Below are 19,288 nucleotides of genomic sequence, written 5' to 3' on the forward strand. Positions count from 1 at the left end.
GGAGCGTATATGAAAATAGGCCTACACAGTCAGAAAACACCACAAAGTACGCTTTCACTTGGCTTGGGAGGAGGAATCAGATAATGGAGACTGACAGTGGCATAGCGGGCCTCAGAGTTTGGCTTTGGAATTAAGGTCCGGTCACTTCTAGGGTAAGCTGTAGGCAGGAGTCACAGCAGCATGTCAGCATCCAGCTGACTAAGAGTAAAAAATAAAATAAAATAAAATAAAATAGGGAGTCGGCAAATTAATGTGTACCCTGCTGAAATTCACACAGATCACTCTATTATTTTTAATACTCTCTGGGCCAAGTTCAAAGAATCACTGGAAAGACTTGGCTTAAGAAGAGAAGTTTGGGTCCCCGTTTCATAGGAATGACACCCCGAGAAAGCACTCAGGTACTATTACCTTCTGCCCTGCCTGAACCAGCCCTTTTCCACCCCTCTGCTCACTGCCAGCCTATACAGCGGTCATCCGTTCTCTCTGCATCCCATCAAAAACACACTTTATCTCAGCTTGAAGCACCTACAACAGTTACTTGAGACGTAGATGAGCTCGCTAAATATCTCTTGAGCAAACAGATCGAGTTTCAAGTTCTAACGACAGAGGAAATGCTCAAGATGGCACACACCTGCAGGAAATTGCTTTGCCCGTGACAGCACTGTGGGAGGATACCGGCACCCGGGCGCGTGCTTCCTCCCGTTAACGTGTGCACGTGATGGTGGAAGGGCTATCACACGAGAACACTAAGTAGGCCTGAGTGTTGTGGAAATCTATACCTTGAGCTAGAAACCCTTGAGATTTCTTTTCTGGCGCGCTGCACATAAGGAGTCGGGGCCATGCTTTCCTTGGTGTAGAATTTTCCAAGTTAACAAGAAACCGAATACAACGCATCCTAACCCTTACTTCAATAAATAACTTGGTTTGCACTCCGGGTTACTGAGACGGTTGCTTGTTTGGTTGTAAATAACTCTATAAGCTGTAGAAGCAACAAAGGGCAAATCTGCAAATACTTAATTCTGCACGTCATGGGAAAAATAGCTATATAAATGACATTTACAGAGAGGAAAGGTACGTCCTAGCAGTTAGAAATTTGCTAAGGGTATGAGTCAGCACAAATATTTGCAATGGAAATAACGTCTTCCCCTCACCAAATTTATAACCGTTGCTAATTACAAGGATAAAATTGCAATTAAGAACAAATGAACAAGCCATTTATACTACTTTTTCTAAGTAAAATATTACTATTTAAAATCTATGTGATCCCTTATTTCCAATGAAGATGGACCTTAAAAATAATGTGTGGCTGTCAACAAAGTTCTAGCAAAGCCACTTGGATGCTTTAGGGATCTAGCTGCTTCTTAACATTGACTATCCCAAAATGAACTTCTTAACATCCAGACAGTTACAACATGCGAAGTTGACCTTAACGAATACAAAATTGGTCCAAGAGGATTTGCAATATTGTCCTACTAGTGCCAGCGGGAGCTGCTGTGTACCCACAGCGACAGTTAAATGAAAAGGTGAGGCATATGAATTTCATACACAAGCCATCTGTAACATCTCCAAGAAACCCCGCTGATGCAGCCACTTGGATCTGAAATCTACAGGGTTCGCTGCAGGAGAAATGAAGGTCACTGACTGACATTAAAACTGACACGGCTCACATTTCAGAGTATCAATGTTGCTAAAATATTTCTTCTGTTTTCCTAAGTAACTGACCCCCAACAACATACCTGTGAAATCTACATCTGAAGGTTGGACTTCAAAACTTGATTTTTTCCCTTACTCCTAAGAGCACCATAAAAACTCTCCATTGATTTCTGATTAATTTATTTCATTCTGTTTTGGAAAATTCCATTAAATTCAGAAAGTTTTTTTTTTCCCTTTTCTTTATTGGTTTGCTTGTTTACTTATTTATTTTTTCAATTCCAGTATAATCACTGTAGTGTTATATTCATTTCAGGGGTACAACACAGGGACTCACCACTTCTATACATTACTCAGTGCTCATCAGGATACGTACACTCTTACAGAAGGGTTTTTTTGTAAAAGAGAGGTGTTCCATATAAAAGGAACTCGTTCTCTGTTCCTCTGCATGAAACCATATTTACTGGAATTCAAGTCAGTAAATGTTTATCGAAATCGCATTGATCTCTTTGATGGTGTAGCATCAGCAGGTTTGTGCAACAAGGCTGGGACCTTGTCCTTGGGGCAGCGGGCAACTTAGCTGGGCAGGTGGGCTTTTGTACAGTGCTCAGTGTTTCAACTCCTGTCTGTCTGTCAGCCGTCTTTGTATCTCACTTTACTGCTCATCTCCTTTTCATATGCAAAGCCACCTTCCACCCTCAGTGGATAGCCTTTCCTTTTGCTCTACAGAGAAAACTGAGATCTGCTGGGCTAAGGTGTGACTGGAGAGACAGTACCAACCACATGGACCTTGGGTGTAGGCTGATGCAACCAGTTCCTTGAGGTAGGACCAGATGTAATGTTTAAAATGTCCTAGTCTCGGGACGCCTGGGTGGCTCAGTCGGTTAAGCATCCGACTTCGGCTCAAGTCATGATCTCACGGTTCCCAAGTTCAAGCCCCACGTTAGGCTCTGTGTGGACAGCTCAGAGCCCGGAGCCTGCTTCGGATTCTGCGTCTCCCTCTCTCTCTGCCCCTCTCCCACGTGTGCTCTCTCTCTTGTTCTCTCTCTCTCTCTCAAAAAATAAGTAAACACTAAAAAAATCATTAAAATGTCCTAGCCTCAATTTCTTCAAATATAAGACAGTCAAATAATTTGAAATTAATGTAGGGAAAGAATTATAGGAAATTAAGCACTACCTATGAATTTCAAAGAGGCAATGCAATGTCCTATATGGGAGACTTCACCCACAGGATGAATTCTCCTTTCTGGGAGGGTCTGTAACAGCTCTCTCTCAAGATTGGATCTGACTGACATGTGCCACACTCTTTCAGGAAAGAATCACTCACAGTATAAGCAGAGTGAACTAACTCCCATGGGGTCTGGGGCACAGTGTGAAGTAGACTGCTTCCAGCTAGAAGACGTATCTTTGAAGTTCCCTGTTTCATCTTAAAAAGGTGTAAGATATTCCATTCTACTCTATTACATATTCCTGTTTATTAAGATACAAGCGTGGTATTCTGATTTACCTTTCTCTGTAATGTTGTGTAAAACAGATACTCCGAGATATGTCCCTACTTATACGAAAACTATCTTTTGTTCCTGGCTTGTTACATTACCTAGGAGTATACAAACTGTTTCTCTAATAAAAGAAATATATAGATTTGTATGCACAAAGAAGGTCTCTAGTGCTATCACTCTCACACAGACACACACACACACACACACACACACACACACACACACCCATCATTTTTCCATTGTTAGAACTAAAGCCATGTACTGAAAAAGGCCATGTTAAAGATTTCAGTTAAATTATGTGTCACTGTATCTGGAGTCTCTGAAGATGCTCTTTGGAGCCGATGACTGTATAAAACCATCAGCTCCCGTCTAATGCCAAAAATGACTAGAAAGGGTTAGGTTGATAAAATATGACCATTGAGCACTATCTCAAGTCTAGACAGAAAAATGACTTGTATATTAATTCTAAATCACAAAATAAATGCCAAATATAACTAAGATTAAAATGTGAATCAAGAGGAGAAGCCTAAGATATAACAAATGTATTCAAAGGGAAAGTTAAACTAAGATCCTATTTTTTTTAAATCTTTCTGTTAAATGAATGAACAAATGCATACCAAAATACTGACAAATGATAGTTAAATCACTATCTCCCTGGATACCAAGAGCAAGTATAAATGGACTTTGAGATAAATCTCTACCAATCTCCAAAAGCAAGTAAATTTTTTAAGTCTGCAATCCCAGGGCAGCACTATTTCGACAGGCTGAACGAATTTTAAGACAAATCTGAAAGCAAGAAAATTATAAAAAAAAATTTATATCAAACAACAATGACATCAGAAACATAAGTCTTTGCTGGAAGAGTTAAGGATAATTACAGGGTAGGACCAGTTTTTAGATTTAATGTCCTACTAGGAGCTGAATTTTAAAACATGTTTCTGGAGAGTTAAATCTTGGCTGTGTAAAACCTGGTTATTTTTTAGTTTGTATTGAGCTTTGTAAACTTCAGAACGGCAGAAAGAGGAAAAAAGTGCAGGAGTTCACTACGCAACCTTAGAAGCAGAAAAGTGGGGATGATTTCTCTCTTTTTGCTCAATCACACCATGCTAATAAGTTTTCTATTTTGTAAGTTTCAAACTTTACATTTTGAATTTTAAGAATAATACTACTGCAAAGTAAAATTCAGCAAGCAGAAATACTCTTTTCCCCAGGGTGGGCACCCAACGTCAGGGTGAGTTCCAAGAACCACATCGTGGTCAGAAATATACTACAAGTCTCACTCTGGTTCTGCCCTGTCATCTTCATATGACAGAGTATCATTATTCCCGAGCTGAACTGAGGTGTCCAGGAACGTTCTGAACCTCTCTGATGTCATTTCTATTGGAAAGAGATAATATAGTCACTCTACCTTCAAGTGCTGTACTTTCTGTTCTCAGCTCAAGTTTTTGCTTTTTATTCAGTCCACTACTTTCTGTTCACATGTAAGACTATCAACTGATAACCTTGAGTGGATACTGATCAACCCACTACCGTAAGGACGTAGAGAGGACCACAAGGCCGGATGGCAGATGGGAACCTGCTGGTGCACGTAAAATCTCAGGGTGTTGTGGCTCTCAAACAGTCCACTTTCTTTTCTTTAAGGGACAGGAAAATATTTTACATGCAATGTAAACTCAAAGTGATGGGGTTTGCGGGTGATTGTCGGGGGGTTTGCAGCTGATGGTCAAGAAAGAATTCTTGAAGATGTCTTTGGTGCAAAAAGGTGATTTTATTAAAGCACAGGGACAGGGCCCGTGAGCAGGAAGAGCTGCACTAGGGTCCTGACGGGTAACTCATTACATACCCTCATGTTGGGAGGGAGTCAGGGATCGAGTAAGTCTCTAAGGTATTTTGGAAGCAAAGTTTCCAGGACCTTGAGGGGCTAGCTGCTGTTAGGAAAACATTATTTATCACTGTTTAGTAAAACCTCAGTCATGAGACCCTTCAGATGTATACTGGGGGGCCATAAGTTTGGAGTATGATTGCTAGCATATGCCTTGGAGGAGTTGACATAAAGGAAATTTCCAAAGGAATTTTTATATGTTAAAGTAGACTTACAGGATCTTGGGAGTCAGGATAATGTTAAGCTAAGATTCCCTTTTGCCCCAGCCAAGTGTCCTCTTCAAGGCAGCTGAGCTCCTAGAGGGAGGTCACTCTGCCTGTTTCAAGGACTTGTCTACAGGCTGTAGGCAGTAAAGGAAATTTAACGTTTCATTTGCCTTAGCTTCCCACATCACCATGGCAAGCAGTTAAACCTCTTTCCTTTGCTCTCGGGTAGCCAGGAGTGTCCGAGGAATATCACACAGATCCCACCTGGTGGCAGAGAGGTGCTGTTAGCCTGTCCTCTGCCCTCAGCTTGCCCCCCACTCCCTTATCAAAAGGACACAAACTGTGTACCTGAATGAAATTTTCAGCCTAACATCTGGAAAGGAAGAACACCGCTATCTTATATATATTTTGTACATATTATAACCACATATGTGGGCTCTGGAAGGGAGTGTCACTGAAAACCTCATCTTTTATTTCTGCATCTGTCAGCAGGCAGGACCACAAATGAGTGTTTTCTCAAATGGTACAATCGATTTATAAGCTGTGAAAAAGCACTGCTCCTACCTTTTGCAAGCTTTTAAAACCAGTCAGAGCCCTATAGATTACCTATTCCAATTCTTGGATTTTGTAAGCAACCTGAAGGCCCAAGAGATTATGTTATTTTTCTAAGGTCAAAAAGTTAGCTTAGTGGCACTGGAGACCCTTGAATATAAGTTATTATACACCTGTTGAGAAGTATTGTTAAGAAGGTAGACGAAAGTGATGTCAATCTCTTTTTACACAAAAGTACATGTTTGTACAGCACAACAATAAATAAAATTTTTACCTTGCTACTAATTCTCTACAAACTCTTTCAAAGGACAGAAACAGAATGAATACTTCCTAACACATGCCATGAGCCAGAATTACTTTAAAGCTACAACCAGACAAAGACAATATAAGAAAACTATAGACCATCTCTCTCCTGAGCAAAGATGCAAATATCCCCAGCAAAATATTCGTGAATCAAATACAAAAAAGCATAAAAAATATATGCCATAGTCAAGTGGGACTGAACTCAGGTATGCAAACTGATTCAACATTCAAAAATAAATTCATGTAATCCAACACAAACTAAAACAGGTTAAACAACAGACTAAAAGAGATAAACCATAATATTGGTAGATACAGAAAAAGTATTTGACAAAGTCCAACTCCCATTCATGATAAATACTGTCTGAAAACTAGGAATGGAAGGTAACTACCTTGTGAAAGTAAATGGATAGGGAAGGAAGACATGAAACCGTGTGTGTTCACAGATGACATAATAATCTATGTAGAAAACCTGAAAGAACCCACAAAATAATTCCTGAAATAATAAGCAGTTATAGCAAGGTTGCAGGATACCAGCTTGATATGCAAAAGTCAATCACTTTCCCATATACCAGCAACGAATAAGTGGAATTTGAAATTAACCCTCTGGTTTTAATCTATTATGTAGTTAATTATGCCTAATTTGACTAATGATGTATGATTAAGGCACACGCAAAAATAAAAGAAATGTAAAATATAAATAGATACCCTAAATTTTTATTTTCAGTTCTGTAATTAAATAACTTATTTCCAGGAAGATGTGGTATTTCAAAACCCAAACCAAGGAAATATATTTAAATGTAAATTCACAGGTCAGGAAATGTCATATTAATAAAGGACACACTGATATTATGTATTGAGTGAGAAAGTAATTGCAGAGGCCAGTTCTTTTTTTTTTTTGATTTTTTTTCAAAAAATTTCATATTGAGAAAGTTTTGCACTTTTGTCTCACAATAGAAAATGCAAAAAAAAAAATGCAAACAAGCAAGGGAGAAATACTCAAACTTGCTAATAACAATTTTTAAAAAATATTGGGGCTTCTGGGTGAATCAATCAGTTGAGCATCTGACTCTTGACTATGGCCCAGGGTTATGGGATCCAGCCCCACACCAGGCTCCGTGCCCATGGGTGCGTGCGCGCACACGTGCACCCTCTCTTGCCCTCTGCCCCTCCCCCACTCACATGTGTGTGTGCACTTTCTCAAAAAAATTTTTTTTACTTAAAAAATTTTTAAATTAAAAAAGATGTTAATGACAAAATTAATGTCCTTTAGCAAATGGGCAAAAACTAAAAGTATGAACATTTAAAAGTGTTGAAGATGCAGCAGGAAGCCGTCTCGAAGACAGGCAACCATAGTCTACAAGGGAAATAAACTTGGCAATATGCATCAGGCACCTTAAACATGTCCATGAACATTGACCTTTTGTTACCACTTCTACGATACTATTTTTAGATTCAAAACATGCAGTCAATGATTTCTGGAAAAGGATATAAATTTAAATGTTAGTCTAATATATATTTTGAAAATTTTTTTTTAGAGACAGAGAGGGACAGAACATGAGAGGGGAAGGAGAGAGGACACACATAGAATCTGAAGCAGGCTCCAGGCTCTGAGCTGTCAATGCAGAGCCCAGTGAGGGGCTCGAACTAATGAGCTGTGAGATCATGACCTGAGCTAAAGTCAGATGCTTAAGCAACTGAGCCACCCAGGCACCACTTAACCTCATATTTTTAATTAGAAATAATTCAGATCACCAGCAATAGAGAAATGGTGAAATATCAGCTACCTATTAAAAAAAAAAAAAAAACAACGAAACCAAACTTGTTTCCATGGGATATTTCATAGCAGGGAAAATTTATCATGATGCAATGTAAATGGAAAAAAGCCAGATACAAAACTATATATACAATGATTACATATAGCACGTATGCACACACACACACCGTTGTATGTATGTGTGTGTATATATATATATATATATATATATATATATATATATATGCAAATATTTAGACTCAAGTATTTAAGATACTGGAAAGAATTAAACCCAAATCTTGCTAACCATGAGGGTAAACAACTAACATTTTTAGTTTTTTTTGTGTTTGTTTGTTTTTGTGAGTGAATCACTTCTAAATTAAAAACGAAAGCATCAGCAGGAAAAAAACCCATAACCATCAGCAACATACAACATAAGGTACTCGTGTGTCCTCATGTAGGCTTTTATGACATCCCTATGCATGGAGCTTTCAGTATAAGAGGAGGCGGCCTCTTTCTTTATTTTACATACAGGGCATCCCCCTGCTGCCTTATACAAGAAGGGACCTCACCTAGTCAAGTGGTTGGTTATACACACACGCACACTTCAGTCTAACTGAAAACAGTAGCTTCTATTTATAAGATCACCCGAAAATAATACTAGGAAAGATTTTATTGCCACAGACGGTATTATTTTTCAGCAGTTCTGTCCCTGCGCATCTGGGAAGTGGCTTGCTTCCCTGAATGGATGTTGGGAGCTGCTAATACAAAGCCGACAGCTCAGCGGCAGGCAAGCACAGAGAGCTATGCCCACAGTTAAGGGAACACGATCAACACCACACAGCCTAATGCCATCTTTAACAGCTTTAATGGAAGGTTTTTAAATACTGGCTGGTGGCCGCATTCTGACTTAGAGAGAAACCATTTCTCCTTTGAAAAACGGAGACGTGATGTTAATTAATTGCCTGGTGCTTTCAGAGCAGTTGAGGACTCCCAGCCCCTTTCCTGAAAGACCAGAAGAATCAGCTGTTCTTGCATGTTGAAAACGTTAGCCATGTGCAATCATTCACCTTACCGAGGGATGTTGAAAAGCTGCATTTTAGGCAATATTGTGGAATTCTCTCTCACAGCAGAAACTAAAAATGCAGCAGCAAAAAAAAAAAGTCTCATTTTTCTCCCTTTTCTGGAAACAAGTGTGTCCAACTGAGGCTGCTAAGGATTTTAGGATTCTATTAGTCAACGTGTTTTGTTTACATTTATTAAAGGACAGAAGTATTATGTTAGAAGTATTAATAACCACTAATCACGAAATCCCAGAGTTTAAAGTAACTCTAAAAGGCCACCTAACACAGTCCCCAAAGCCAAAGAGGCAACCCTGAAATGCCGAGGGCACATATCTGTCTTTGCTTAAAAGTCTGCAATAAGCAGGATTCTTTGACTTTATTCATTAATGCGTTTTGGCATTTCCCAGAAAGTTCTTGGTATCAGGGCTAAGACCTCGCTCTTGCAATTTGAGCTTCTAGCCGACCGCAGAGAATATGTACTAAAGCTAATTTCTTTTACTCTGTTCATTTGAATAACATAAAGTAAGAGATTTTACTCTCAGACATCAACTCTGTAGATTAAATAGGTGCAGGGTTTTCCACTCGGTCCTTGCCTCCCAAGCTATAATTCAAATCTAGTCATTATCCTTGTTTTCCCAACGAAGCATCTCCACATGTTCTTTCTTCCATTGTATTCACTGAGATTTCCCCAACTAGCTACATGCTTTTATTTGGGGCGTATGGATACATGTGAAGCCCCGACATACATACAGGCAAGTTACGTGGAAGAACTGAAGTGTATGAAAGAGACCTTTTTAAGATAAAATGTTGGGGCGCCTGGCTGGCTCACTCAGAAGAGCACGCGACTTCTGATCTCGGGGTTGTGAGCTCGAGTCCCACACTGGCTTCAAACAAAATGTTATGGATCATGTATTCCAGGAATAAATGGCGCTCATAAATTGTCATGGCATTCCTAACACTAGCTTCATGTTTTACTTCCATTTAGAACGCACCGATATCAACACATGTGTTTATTTTTTAAGATTACACTACTTTTAGACATAAGTCATCTCTTTTCTATCTTGGGATCCGATTCGACCACTGACCACATGAAGGATTTGGCACTTTGAACAGTCTGAGAGTGAAATATACCCACGTTGGGCAAACGGCGTCGAAGCAAAGCAGACACTCCTCAAGAAGGAGAAACCACTGAGGAGATTTATGTGAGAAGCCACCATGGGAAAGCAGCATGTGGAGGGTGACAGCGTCTTCCGATCCTTACCTGATGTCGGTACATGTTATGCAGGTGATGCCTCGACTGTTTGTTGTGATCAGGTTCAAAGCCACTGATGTTTCCTTGTCAGCGGTTGGGTGTGCTCCACATTTAAAGAAAAATTCCTGGAAGGATGAGAAGTATGTCAGAAATCACAGACATGGAACTCAGCTGGCCGTTTCCCCCTCTCTGGAAACATTTTCACATTAAACAAACTCTTCGGGCAAGAGAGGAAATCTATTATGAGGTATGCGTTAAAAAGAAGTCCACATCGAATCTTTGGAAGGAAACTAAATGCCCTTGTGCCACTACTCAACAATCCCCTTTTTAGGAGGGTCGAAGTGTCTGTGTTTGACTTCCTTTCCCCTGTTAGCCGTGGAGCTGGGGAAATGCTCGGTGACCCTGGTTTAGCAACGCCCTTCCATGATAAGTGAGTCTAATAGAAGAACCCAGTGTGAATGCAGGAGGAAGCCTGAAATGGTATCTCACAAATCAAGAAAAGGAGACGCCGAGCCAAGCAATGATTTGCCCAAAGTCAAACAATCAGAGGTGAAGGCAGGAAGTAACCACGTTTCCTAAGGGGAAACCCAGTGAGTTTTCTCCAGCACCACAACGCAGTTGGTCAGTCAGCAGCAAAGATGTGGTCCAGAGTAAGGAATCTAGGGAACAGTACTCTACATAAGACTGTGCATACACGCAGACTTACAGATTAGCGGAGTGTGACCCTCCCCAGACGCTCCCTGAACCTTTCTCTGCCGCCGAACAGGGTCCCAGAATTCCCTGGGAGACTCCAGACCCATGCCCCACACTAAGCAGAGGGAATGTTCCACACCTGTACTTCTCTTCTTAATTGGCTTCTCCAGCCTTGTCTTGCACACACTCCCTTAAGTTAGCTTTTCACATAGGTCACATTCTTTTGTTTGCTTATATTCTCCCTTCTCAACCCAAATCTTCTTTTTCTTTTTCTTCATTTCTTCCTCTTGTTATGTCTCTATTTGTTCACACGCCCCTTTACCCTTCATACGCTGGGGTGTTGAGCACAGTAACCACTCTGCCTCTTGCCTAACAGTCTTTGCACTCCCATGATAATCACATCCATGAAGTTCAGTTTTCTGCTACGGCCAAAATTCAATACAGGTGCATCTCTGGACAACAGAAGGACACTTGTCCACCTCATATTCCCCGCTTCCCCCAACTCCATTTGAGGATAACTACTTGGAATCTGGGAAGTATCTCCCTTTAAACACTAGACTTTGCCTTTGGTTAAAGCTCCACATATGAAGTGCTTTTGGCTTCGTGGGACTTTGGGGGTGTTTGTTGTACTTCCCACTCTGCATTGTAGCCTAAGAGCACCCACGGACACCACGCAGATGAATATATGTGGCTGTGTTCCAATACAACTTTATTTACAAAAACATTTAGAAAATGGGATTTTGTCCACAGGCCGCTGATGGTCCACCCCTGAGGTATTGTGGAATACCTTATTCATATCTGCATCTTAACAGTGTCCAGTATAGAACAGGCATCAGATAGATTTTCCTAAATACAAAAAAATCGACAGGTTCATTAACCAAATCCTCTCATCATCCCTTCACACATTTGGCAGCACCACCCTTAATTTATTCTTTCCCCACTCGTAACCCAACTGGCTCCTTCTCCTCTGACCTGAGATACAGGGAGCAACACCTGTGGCTTCCAATGCCGGTGTGCACCAGAGACACCTGCTGGGCTAGAAATTGCTGGACCCAACACCAGGTTTCTCTAATTCGGGAGTTCTGAGGCAGGGCCAATGCTTTGCACTTCTCACATGCCGGCAGGTTATGCTTTGACTGTTGCCCTGGGAGCCGCACACTTGAGAGACACCGAGTTATACTGACATCACTGGCAAAGGGAGGAAACTCTGTTTCTTCTCTCAGAAGACAACAGCTGAAACATACCTCACTTACCACATCTGGAAGTGACGCCATGTCTCTGGTAATATGTGTTACTCTCCAAAAATCTGAAGGGTGCCACTGTACAGAGAAGTGTCCCAAAGCCAGCTGTCTGGAGCCCAGGCTCTTCTGAATTGCAAGGGTCTTACCAGCCCCAGACGGTGTCACTGCTAGTTAACCAGAACCTATGCTATCTGGGGCGAGCGGCCTATTAGTCCTCCTCCCTGCAGTCTTCAGGCCCACAGATGACGGTGTGACAACAGTCTTGCTATAATAGATGGCGTGTCCAGTGCTTCTGATGAGCGCCTGTTTACATATGTCCTTGGAATCATGTCTATGAGCTCATGTCTTTTCTTGGAGCAGCACGGACATCATACTGATTGGTCCCCCTTTTTTTTTTTAACATGGAATGCTACCCTTTTCACACAACCTTTTGAAATTTTACAAATCCTTCAGAGGTCAGTTCAAGGATATTAAGAAAAAGCTTTAAAGCAATTCCTGACGGCCTAAACAAAAAGTGTGGAGGGCATGACCGGCCCTTATGAAATACACTGAGTTAGCTGCAAGTACTTTTTGTGGACATGAAAAAAAAATCCTGCTCATAACACAAAATAATTCCTCCAAAACAGCTGAGTTGGCTGGACTATTGAGAAGGTATTTCATATACAGATAAATAGATAGTATTTGTATTTTTTTTCTTAGCTTGCAAAAAACTACTGGTAGATGTTCAGCTAACAAATCACAAACTGTTCTAATACCAGATAGAAGTCAGCCAGATAAAAGCCAAAATCCTTTTTATTGAGGGGAACGGATGTTTGTAGATAACAGTATAAAAAGTTATAGATATCTGGAAAATTCCAGTGTTTCACATGGGGTGATAAAACAAAAATACGAATTATCAACTCTGTGTATTAAATATGTATGTCACATTTGTGAATTTCAGCACTCTCTCCACCAATTTTTATGAAAGGAGGTTCTTCTGTAGTACTAGAGTAATTGGCAAGAATGGTGGAGGGTCTGAGACTTCACCCTGCTTGCAAGTTAACAGGTTAATATGCTACAGTCTCATGGATGCTGGCAGAAGACACAAGACTCCTGGGTCAGAGACAAAGGACTGTGTAACTCAGAGCCCAGGCAGAATGAAATATGGACATCATGACCATGCCATTCCCCCTGCTCCCCAACAACTATGGGATGAAGTAGATGAACTAAGCTACATGCTACACCTGTGATGGGTCTGCACCACAGCTGAGGACTCTGAACCCTGGGAACCCAGATCTTCAATAAGCAGCTGTAGGCAAACCTTCCTTTTGTCCTCAAGGGGGATGCTGTCTTTACGATACTGGATAATAAGCAGGTCTGCTCTATGATCTCCTTAAAACGATCATCCAGAACAAAAGGGTAGATTAGGCACCTCCCTTATAACACGCAGAAACGCAGGAGAATCCTAGAGAACTCTCTCCCAATATTAGTTACACCTCTTCTGGCAGACTAATCACTAGCACGATCTGGTGGTTTCCTGTCCTATGTAATCAGTGAGCTAGGATGTTGGTAGTCTTTTGATATTTTCAGTCTGCATGCAAAAAACACAACTAGTAAAGCAAAGCTTTACTAAAAAGTAAAGAAACAGAAGAAGCTTGCAAAAATTTCTACCTTGGGTACCTCAGCTTGCTTATAGAGGGTTGTCAATTCAATACAGCTGCATGATTCTTTTGGGGTAGCTGTGAATTTTGCCTTTCTGTGTTTTATTTCTCTCGATTGCTCAGGGTTAAAAAAAATCATGGGAGCCAAAGCCAGAAAAGTCATCTAGCCAGACTCCACATAGCATGTTCAGAAAGCTGACTCCACTGTGGTGAGATGCAGTCATCAGGGGGATGACACCATCTCCATCCCAACATGGGGCCCAGGAAACACTGCAAGCTGGAGTGAGTGACAGCAGTTATGCTCCAGGGCCGTCTGCCTGACGTGGCCTTACTCTAGTTTCCGTAGGTGCTGGGTTTGACCAGCAAAATAATTCCGTGTCACTAGGGAAACAGACCCCTGTGGGTGCAGCAGGGAAACATCCTCCTTCGTGAGGGAGGACATTCGTCAATCCTAGTGAAGGCAATATGGCTCCCTTAAGTGTGGGTGAAGAAAGATTCCCTAAGGGGCCCGCCCCATATTTTACAAATACCAGCTCAAGATAAATCAGCTACAAAAATAAACAAAGCCAACCAAACCAAAACAAACAAACAAAACAACCAAGTCCTGAAAAATTAAATGAATTCTTCCACCTAATCAGGAACTACAGTTCCCATGGGATGGCTCATTTCATTTGGATCCACAGACTCAATTCTGGGAAGCCATAATTAATTAGCAAGAAGCTAAAATGTATGACAGTAATTGGCCAGGTTTTTTTTCTTTGTTTGTTTTCAATGATAGTGTAAACTATTAAAAAAAAAACAACTGAACTCAGAATAAGACTTTGAAAATGAGCTTAGTTATAATATTATAACCATGTTAAATGCTATGCATTTTCCACCTTATTAGTACTAAACAGAAAATCTAAACTCCAGCACAGTTATATTCTTTAAGTTCACAGAAATGTATTTGCATTTTTACCATTTCTGTGGACAAGGCTATGATTCTTTCCTTCTGCTCTCACTGAGTTCTTGTATTTTATCATAACTCATCTATCTTTCGCTTCAGGCTATGGAGGCCTGACCCTCTAACCAAATCAGACCCATAAAAACCAAGAGTGTACATCAAGGGAAGACCTGTAAACATTGCAGTTCAGCTGCTGGTGGCATTCCCAAAAGCCACCCTCCTCTCAACTCCACTCTGCCACCTGACTCCTGACTCCTGACCAGTGTCTCTCACAAAGAGGGACATGGTAAGAAGTATGGAAACAAATAAGGCAGTGAAATCTGAAAATAGATTTTTACCAAGAACCCAGTTGTGTAAGAACTTACAGGATCAGAATCTAATTAGTCAACTCCAAACATAAATTAAAGTGTTCCAAATTTCTATAAAAAGAGCTAACAAACAACTACCTGGAAAGCCTCGCATGTCCCAACCACAAGCTAGTTCCACAAACCTGAAAAAATAGCAATGAGACCCACATCTTCCTCTTCATTTATGAATCTTCTAACGGCTTTTATTGAACCTCCTAGAGTGAATGAGTTTTATAGATACTGCTTAACCATAATGTTTTCCAGATAGAATATTTGTCTTGATTTTACAAAGAGTTAAATTCGATGTTAGTCTCTAAATCTTTCTTAATTAATATGCTCCAAAGAAAGCACACCTTTCTCTCTGTTTTTAAAGTTTATTTTTATTTATTTTGAGAGAGAGATAGAGAGCAAGCAGGCGAGAGCCCAAGCGGGCTCTGCTCTACCAGCACAGAGCCCGATGCGGGGCTCGAACTCACAAATCGTGAGATCATGACCTGAGCCGAAGTCAAGAGCTTAACCCACCGAGCCACCCAGGCACCCCACACCTTTCTCTTGATAAAATAAAAGGGACACACGATTTTCACTGGAAGGTTGTGGTACGTGGTTTGTACTGAACAAGTAACTGGCCATCTGCATGGGTCAGAGTCAAGTTAGGGAAACAGGACCCACGCCAGGCAGTTCAGCTGAGGGAATTTAATGCTAAGGTGTAGTCACAAAGGTGGTGGAAGCCACATAGGGCAGGAAGCCACCCTGAGATCAGCAGCTTTTGGGCTCCAGTCACCGGAGTGGGAAGAGTTGGCTGGGAGGTCTGCTGGGAGCTGGGAGGGTGAACGAGAGGCGGCCACTATCAGAAAAATGCTTCTGGAAGAGAAAGCAAGGAACATCCTGGCCTGTGCCTTCTCTCTGACCTCCCAGCTCCCTCCAGGCCTCTCCTGGGCAGAGCCAGCCTGAAGCAAGGGAATCTGGGAGCTGGCACTGGCCATGACCAGCTCGATATACCACACAGGGCAGGGCAGGGAAGGGCAGGGGGTTCTAGAAACAAGCAGCAGGTGACCGGTGCACCTTCGAAAGGCAGAGACAGTCTGTCAAGTCCCGGTTCTTTGCCTTTCACTGTCTGTTGGTGGTGGCACTTTCTAATCAGCCTCCACAAAAGAAACAAAGATACATTCAGCTATGGCTCTGTAAAGTGTATTAAACACACACAAATATTTATACCATTTGTGGATTGAGTTCAAACTCAAACCTGTGAAAAGATGAACCACCCAAATTTTCAAGTAAGAGAGACCGAGGACATAAGGCTACTGTTACGATTTATGAGAAAACTGGTAATGAGCATCTTACATCCCTCTCTGTCGAAGGGTCCTCATACTTCCCAAGTTACCAGAGACGACCTGTCACTTAGAATCAATCTAAGTGTCTCCCATGGAACTAAAATTCTATCAATAGCCAGCAACGAACAGACATCCTCACTTCAGGCTCTAACAGTTCCTCGTTTGGTTGGATGCAGATTCTTTTGTAAGAAGCGACTGATGCTCTTAGGTCTTAATATCCATTTACTATCCATTATTCATATTAATATTATACCTTTAGTTTTCTCTAAGCTAAAATCTGACAAACAGCATATAATTCCCATATTCTGCACCCTCTCCATAAGGAAAGCCTGTAACTGAGCGATGCCAAAGCCTGTTCACCTGGTGACTTAGAGCATCCGAGCCTTCGTGCTGATGTGTTAGACTCACTTGCAGTCCGGATACAAACTAACTGTACAACTTGTTTGATCGCATAATACTTGTACACTTTGCTAATTTACCAACGCTAGGTATAAAATTAGGTTACACCCAGTTAAACAAATAGAATCTCAAAAGCTACTGATTCTGTTATCATGTGCAAATTTGTTTTCTCTTAATAAGGTGCCAACAAAGCCTCTAGATGATGTGCAAACTTTATCAGGACAAAGAAAATCAATATACTCCCATAGAAAGGAAAACCACACTGGATCTTTGCTGAGGACGGTTGCTGCCAGGTCCACACCATGACCACTGCCAAAGCCTTAAGGAAGGCTGCATGTTCCTCCACGGCCCTGCATTGGTTAACAACAAATGCACACATTATATGCACATGGTACATGTACATCCACCTGGTATATGCACATAGCTTGGTACACACATATGCCAAGCTAGCCCATGCTAAGCAGCAGAAAGAAAGCCTTCGACGTTAAGCCAGCAAGCACATGGCTCTCCACTTTCACCTTTGGTCAGGTCCATAGTATTTCCACTGTCCTACCACTACAGCTATTGTTAAATTTCAAAAGTATTTTAAAATTTGTATCTTGTTACCAAAGTTAAAAGTATAAACTGGGTCCATTCCCTAGGCCAATGTATAAGAAATAATAAAAATAAAAATGAAATTCTAAAATCCAAAAGGCTCTGGAAACACAAAGCCTTTTGTCCTCATTTGTCCTCAAAATGTTGCCACAAGTAAAATTTAATGGCAAGACTGGACGTGAACTGGCTTGGCATGATCTCTGGCCCGTATTTGTCCAACTCAGTGTGACCGTCCCCACTTTGTACTGCAACGTCGTTGTTTTTCTTTTTAAGTGAGAAGGTGTAGGCACCCAGTCCTGGAGCTATTTCAGAGTTAAAATGTATGAATTGCATAATCTTTCTAAAATCTAAAAGTTTCTGAATTTAAAACACTTCAGACTTCAGGGTAGTAGATAAGCGATTACTATTCTACACCTAAATTTTTTAAAATTCTTACTAATCCAACAGGATGATCCTCGAAGTGCTAGACACAGTCCTCTACGTGAATCACTGCAATGGTAGTTTTGATTCAGTCCGAAAGAACAGTTCAAGCCTACTTCAAATATGTACATAAATAGACCCTTGCATACTTGTCACCTTTCCCTGTGACGCCAGATCTAAACAATTACAGATGTTAGGGCTACATGCCTTCAAGACATGCCTTCTTCTTCCATGCCTGGATCGGAAGTTCTTCCACTGTCCAGAAGTTTATTCTATTGTAACATGCCCAGTCACCATGCATTATTTATTATTTTAAGACTAAAAGTGGGTTGTAAAAGAAAGCACATCAAATGAATCCTGAAAAGAGTAAACTACGAGGTTCAAAGTCATTGTGGATGCTTATAGAATGCGTAAGTTTGGGGGCGCCTGGGTGGCTCAGTGGGTTAAGCACCGGACTTCGGCTCAAGTCATGATCTCGCGGTTCGTGGGTTCGAGCCCTGCGTCAGGCTCTGTGCTGATAGCTCAGAGCCTGGAGCCTGCTTCAGATTCTGTGTCTACCTCCCTCTCTCTTTCTGCCCTTCTCCCGCTCGCCCTCTGTCTCTCAAAAATAAATAAACATTAAACAAATGCATGAGCTTGTATAGATGGCTTTGTTCAGACAAGAAAATAAAACAGTCTCAGAACAACAAAGAATGGAACTCATCAATACAGAGAACAGATTGGCAGTTACCGGAGGTGGGGGAGGGATGGGATGGGGTGGGGGCGTGGGTGAAATGGGTGAAGGTGATTAAATAGAACAAATTTCCATTTATAAAATAAACAAAGCAACAGAAGATGATCCTCATTCCCAGTAGGTAATCGCTCAGTCATGCTCAGATCATTGTACCTCCCTTTCTCTTCACTAGTCCAGGGTGCACAGATGGCCAGCTCAGTCAGAACACACAAATTCCCCTACTGTGAACACAGAGAGAGAACCTGTCTGAGAATCAAGCCAATGTTCAGAAGAGAACAGAAACAAGAGACAGAAAGGCAGAGTTCCAGCGACAGCATTTGTGACCTGGATCCAGCTATGCCTGTTTCCCTGGTTACTTAAGTTACCATATCTGCCTTAAGTAATAGCCAAGCTCCCAGGGATTATTTTCCCCCAATGTTTACTCATAGAAAGAAAGAAAGAAAGAAAGAAAGAAAGAAAGAAAGAAAGAAAGAAAGAAAGAAAGAAAGAAAGAAAAGTGTGATATTTTCTCCCTGTCCAATCCTGACCGGGGGCTGGAGATACAGAGGTAAACAAAATCCCTGAAGGAATCCAGAAGCCTGGAGGAGAAAGACACTTTAACAAACATTTGCATACACATACACACACACACAAAGTGGTAAATGCCGTAGAGATGCCTGAGCACTGAGCTGCGGGGGCAAGAGTGGAATGGTGACCAGTTTAGGGGAGAATGAGAAGGTTATGCTTTTGAGGAGATACCTGAACTGGGTTCTACAAGGTCAGGGTTTGCCAGGTGAAGGCAGGGAA

The 19,288-nt window shown here is 41.3% G+C and overlaps 1 protein-coding gene across 2 annotated transcripts in view; it reads right to left on the reverse strand.

The window, feature by feature from the left end:
- PRKN (parkin RBR E3 ubiquitin protein ligase) overlaps window positions 1–19,288 on the reverse strand; it is a 1,339,251-nt gene that overhangs the window by 588,577 nt on the left and 731,386 nt on the right. For both annotated transcript variants that reach the window (XM_042940251.1, XM_042940250.1), the window contains exon 6: window positions 10,171–10,286. In XM_042940251.1, coding sequence (XP_042796185.1) covers window positions 10,171–10,286 — 116 coding nt within the window. The remainder of the gene's footprint in view (window positions 1–10,170; window positions 10,287–19,288) is intronic.

Source organism: Panthera leo, chromosome B2 (genome assembly GCF_018350215.1).
Source record: "Panthera leo isolate Ple1 chromosome B2, P.leo_Ple1_pat1.1, whole genome shotgun sequence".
Classification (NCBI taxonomy): Eukaryota; Metazoa; Chordata; class Mammalia; order Carnivora; family Felidae; genus Panthera; species Panthera leo.